The 5581-nt window shown below is 40.1% G+C and overlaps 1 protein-coding gene across 1 annotated transcript; it reads right to left on the bottom strand.

Moving 5' to 3' along the window:
- Positions 1 to 2605: 2605 nt before the first annotated feature.
- On the bottom strand, positions 2606 to 4291 carry LOC110024931 (putative amidase C869.01). Its single transcript, XM_020725128.1, has 4 exons — positions 4206 to 4291; positions 3153 to 4076; positions 2780 to 2880; positions 2606 to 2694 (listed from the first exon to the last, which is right to left on the bottom strand). Exons 1-3 carry the CDS (start codon positions 4289 to 4291, stop codon positions 2814 to 2816), a joined length of 1077 nt encoding a protein of 358 aa, XP_020580787.1. The 3' UTR covers positions 2606 to 2694; positions 2780 to 2813.
- Positions 4292 to 5581: the final 1290 nt, after the last annotated feature.

The following is a 5581-nucleotide window of genomic DNA, read 5'->3' on the forward strand; positions in this document are numbered from 1 at the left end:
CCCCAAACGAATTCCAAATAATCATCTTTTTTTTTTTTTTTTTTTTTGCATGGATATAGTATAGGAAAGCATAGTGCTGATCACCGTTGTTTCCTAAGGGATTAACTCATGAACCACCCAGCCCTTTCCCGCACTGGGTTGACACTTCTCTGGAACCTCTCGAATGGAATCTGATGATTTCTCCTGCTCAATCATCTTAGACATCTCCGACTTCCTGGCAAGTTTCTTCTCTCACTTCTTCCTCGGCTTAGCCTTCGGGCAGCGACGTTGTTTCATTTCGAGGGCGGTCAACATCTTCTCTATATCCACGGGTTTGGGCGAATGATCTGATTTTTTTCTCCATTGGGATATCTTAAGAAGTCGAGCGAATGCAAACAGATACTGATACAGAATGCTGAGAACTATCCACTGCGTCATAATTATAAGTGTAATGGGCACGAAAACCCATGGAGTTTAGTCATTGCATTAAATTACAACGGTTAAGATTCATGTTTGTTTTAAAAATTCTCTTGATCTCATCACGGCTTTCTTTTCGGTACGGGTTTGGGCAAATAATTTGATTTTTTTTCTCCATCAGGATATCTTAAGAAGCTGAGCGAATATGAACAGATACAAACACAAAATGCTGAGAGCAATCCAATACACCTTATTCATAAGTGTCATGGGCACGAAAACCCATAGAATTTAGTCATTGCATTAAATTATCGCTGTCAGGATTCATGTTTGCTTTAAAAATTCTCTTGTTCTCATCACAACTTTCTTTTCATTGTCAAGAAATAAGAGAATTTAAGAGCTAAATATATACATAAAAATTTGTCAACATGAATCTCGAGATAATCTAACGGTCCAAGATCAAAAGAGATATGACAAGGATCTCTCTGACTAAAAACAATGAGTCCTCACACATTCGATCTACTGATGGCCAACCCAATTGATTGAAGGGTTGTCAGTAGACCAAAGGCATGCAAGCTCAGCCGACCAAACGACCACCCAAGCCAATAGGCTATAAACATCTATGCCAATCACTCCGAAGGAAATGACCGAATAACGGTCTATAACAACAAGTATCAACACAAAGATCTCTCAGAAGTTATCTTAAAGATCACCAAACAACAATAATCACGCAAGCAGGTTGGTCGCCCGAAACTGACAAGTTGACCAGATTCTCATTCTAAAGTCGGCTGACCCAAGCACCAGCTAGGAAAAGGTCTAGACATGCAAAAAGACCAGAATATTCCGTACAACCCCTTTAAAGTAGGGGTAAAACATGTAATTTTACATTTTGTTCATCTATCACTTATAAATCGGGGGACCATATCATGTACTATAGGCTTTTGGCCCTTCTCTCTTGAACATTCTTCTCTAGGGAGTCTCTCTTCCCTTCTCCTTGAAACCTCTATATTCGATGTATAAAATGGGTCACACCGGAAATACTCCATTTGACCCAATATGGTCAAACCTCTCTCTTCTCCCCCCCCTCTCTCTCTCTCTCTCTCTCTCTCTCTCTCTCTCTCTCTCTCTTCTTCTTCTTCTTCTTCCTCTTCTTCTTTTTCTCTTCTCTTGTTACTACCGCTATATTCTTTGTGCATGTCTCACATGACAAATCTGGATTCAACACATAGTTCTTAAATACTTATGATAATAATAATATATTACAGTTTTTTTTAATGCTTATTTTTGTTTACTTTTTATTTTTAAAAAAATTTGGGTTAGAGGTGATTGTAGCCCCTTCTAAATTTATTTTAAAAAAAAAAGGTTTATATTACTTAACATACACATACTTCCCAAATATCTCTTCGCTTTATATGATTGATGGAGCAAACATCACCCCAGGAGGCTGTTATGGCTTCATATCCTTCCAATTTAACCATGCAGACCAAAACAAAGCAAAAGAAATGTTACAAACCATAATCCCATGAGGCAGGGTGCATAGACGCTGCACTATCGTGCTTGGGCACTGGAACATGGCACCTGGTTGCTTGGAGCTCTATCTTTGGGTGCCTAGGCATTGGTTCCTCTAGCTTCTAGCGCCTAGGTGCTCAAGACTAACACTTGGGCATCGGTACTGCCAAGGGGGTGTATAAGACTAACAAGGAGCCACCTAGGACTGGCAAGGGAGTGCCCAGCGGGCACTTATGCACTCCATTTTGGCTTCTTTGCTCCCCAAGTTACATATATTTCAACTAAATATTTTATGAAGTAAAATTAGTCATGACATTATTTGGGTTCATAATACAAGCAATAACTCAAATATCCACATGATTTATCATTTGTTTAGAAACATGACGTATTATTTTGAAGATCATCAACTTTGTAACTTAGTATTTGTTTTTATAATCAAACTAGCACTGGAGGTGGATTTCTCACTTTGGTAGCTTGCTCAAAGGCATAGGCTATCTCAATCAATATGGCATCTGAACCTTGCAATCCAGCAAAAGAAATACCAAAGGGTTCACCAATGCTATTGTATCCGGCTGGAACACTAATGATGGGAAAGGCGCCTAGGGACATTACAATTGAAGCATAATGTTGTGGGAACAACACAATATCTAATTTTTTTTCTATCATTAGATCCTCCATACCCTCTTTAGAAAGTTGGGCCATTATTTGTATAGCTGCCTTCTCTGCAACACCTATCCCGTTTGTTTTTTGTGATAATAAAAAAATCATTTGTCCATATTCATCCATTTCTTCCTGCATGAATTGATAACGTAAAAAATAAAGTTAACTTATTTGCATCCATGCCAAATACATGCATGAGGATTACAATATAAATTACCTCAATTGTGTGATTGTCGTTAAAGGCTATGACATCAGCGAGAGATCGCACTGGCGAGGACACGAGATCTTTGAGGTAGGCATTGAGTGAAAGCTTGAATTCTGCCAATAACAAAATGATTTCACCATTTGCAGTATCATTTTCCATGATTTCTATGTTCCTCATTTTAAGATTGTCCACCAAAATAGCCCCTTTTAATCTGTCACATAATATCATAAAATTTACTTCGATTTTCAATTTAAATTTCTTAACTTTTTCACACATAGTCACTCCACCTTCCACTATTTCATTTAATAACACAATTCCTACTCAAATTCATTAAAAAGATGATTTTTTTAATGATCTATTGTTAATGGCAACAGAAGTTAATCACCTCATGGTTCGAAAATGTGCATCAAATGTATCAGCCTCCACGGATCCCACCGGGTATCCATCAAAGTAGGGATGCCGCAAAATCCCAATCCTCTTCCCCTTCAACCCATCCTCTTTCAAACACTCCCGGAATCCGCCCTTCGGAATAAACCTCTCCGCAGCCTTCGTCGCCTCAGCATCCAGCGGATCGAATCCCACGATCACATCCAAAAGCGCCACCGCATCTGCCACCGTCCGCCCCATCGGCCCAATGGTTTGCAGGCTCGGAGAAATGGGCACCATTCCCGATCGGCCCGTCAGCCCAACGGTAGGCTTGATGCCCACGATCGAGTTTACGACTGCAGGGCACGTGATGGCGCCGACCAAATCCGTTGCGAGCGAAACGGCCGCCAGATTTGCGGCCACCGCTATGGCGCAACCGCTGCTGGTTCCGCACGGACTGGTTGTCTTGGAATAAGGATTTCGGCCCTGGCCCCCACGTGGGCTCCACCCTTGGGGAGAATGCGGTGATCGGAAATTGTCCCACTCGCTCATGCTTGCTTTGCCGAGAATTACGGCGCCGGCGATTCGGAGGCGGCGGATGACGCCGGCGTCTCGGGGCACGACGGAGCCGAGGAGGGCGAAGGATCCGGAGGTGGTGTTGAGTTTGTCGCGGGTGTTGATGTTGTCTTTGACGAGGACGGGGATGCCGTGGAGAGGGCTGAGATGGGTGTAGGGGTTGCGCTGAAGGTCGGATTTAGCGGCGTCGTGGAGGGCATCTGGGTTGATTTCAATGACGGCATTGAGGTGGGGATTGTGAGTGTTTATTTGGTCTAGGTAGTACTGAACCAGCTGATAGGAAGTGAGTCGGCCGGCTTTGAAGGCGGCTTGGATGTCGGAGATGGTGGCCTCTTCGAACCGGAATGAAGCCTTTACCAGGAAACTACTAGAATGCAGAAAAGAAAAAAAAATATATTTTTAAATAAACGATTTTGCATTTGACCATCAAATATGCAAAAATGGAAGTTTTGGGTGGTCTAGTGGTACTGATATAGGATGAAAGTGGAGAGCTAACCTGGTCTCCATCCTTCTTCGCCATGAATGTTTACAGACAGCTAAAGTTAGAAGCATAAGAAGGAAAACATTAATGGCGGACGCCATGGATGCAATCTTAGGCTTCCTCTGAGAACACTGCCAACTTTGTTTTGGCGCCTTTTATAAGACAAATAAAGCTTAAAAAGAGGGGAAAGAAAACACAGTTTTTGTTAATGTCTCTTTAATTGATTAGAGAATTGTTCAATGGAGCTTGATGTCTTTGAGGTGGACAGTTAATCAATAACTAAAGATTGGCATTTATTATGTGTGGATTTGGTAATATTTGGTGGTATTGTACCAAAAAATATCACTAATCAGCATGTATGGATTCCGCTGTCTCGATGCAACTTTGATTTACATTAAATAGAATTTATCAAATTAGATGGATTTTTTCTTTGTTCTCAAACTATCGAGGTATATAGACATGCAAGTCTTCCTTGAAATAAGGTGAACCATGTGAAGTTTAAATGCTTGTGAATTTTATGGTATGTATGTGCAGAAATGGAAGGAATAATTATGTATTTAGAGAGTCTGAGCTTTTGTACTCAGAAATGAATGAGAGAGATCGGATCCCCCTCTTCGGCTGGAGGTCATCTCTTTTCAGAAGGCTTGAGATGGCTTCTCCCCACCCCATTAGTGGCTTCTCCATATCTTCTCCGGCCCATGACTGTCATTTATGAGGGCATAGTATTTAAATTTTTCATTTTTATTTTTATTTTTAGATTTTGTTCTTGTTCTTTTGTTGAGGGAAATGATGATGAACCATTAATTGACCTTTTAACTAAGAGTGGAATTTTTCCCTATACTCAAACTATCAAGGATAGCTTGGTGGGAGTCTTCTCAGGGTTGCCGTTAAATAAAATGAATCATGTGAAGTTTATATATGTAAGAATTGGGTGGTATGTAAATCCTCCATTTTCATTTTATTTTTAATTTCTGTTGCTTGGTCTTTGTTGAGGGAATCGATAAAGAGTCATTGATTGATCTTGTGCTAAAGTTGAAATTTTTTCTTATAATGAAACTATCAAGGATGGCTCTATGGACATGAAAGCTTGCTATTAAATGACATTGAATCATGTGAAGTTCAAGTATTGAAGAATTCAGTGGTATGTATGCAAACCTTCGCTTATTATTATTTTTAGATTTCATTTCTTTTTCTTCAATGAGTGAAGCGAGCATGAATCATTGATTTATCTTGAAATAAAGTTGGATTTTTTTCCGGGTACTGAAACTATTGAGGATGGCTTGGGCGGAGGCTTCCCAAGCAAACCATACATAAATGCAAGGATGCTATTAAATAAAGTGAACCATGTTAAAGTTTAGGTGTTGGATATATATTTATATATATATATATAT

The sequence above is a fragment of the Phalaenopsis equestris genome, unplaced genomic scaffold (genome assembly GCF_001263595.1).
Source record: "Phalaenopsis equestris unplaced genomic scaffold, ASM126359v1 Scaffold000281, whole genome shotgun sequence".
Lineage (NCBI taxonomy): Eukaryota > Viridiplantae > Streptophyta > Magnoliopsida > Asparagales > Orchidaceae > Phalaenopsis > Phalaenopsis equestris.

Bases quoted from the DNA above. Each gene is read 5' to 3' on its own strand.
- LOC110024931 (XM_020725128.1), bottom strand. From the start codon at position 4,291: ATGGCGTCCGCCATTAATGTTTTCCTTCTTATGCTTCTAACTTTAGCT. The intron at 4,077-4,205 runs GTTAGCTCTCCA...TCTGCATTCTAG, and splicing joins CGAAGAAGGATGGAGACCAG to TAGTTTCCTGGTAAAGGCTT. The intron at 2,881-3,152 runs GTGATTAACTTC...TGTTATTGGCAG, and splicing joins GCACATTTTCGAACCATGAG to AATTCAAGCTTTCACTCAAT.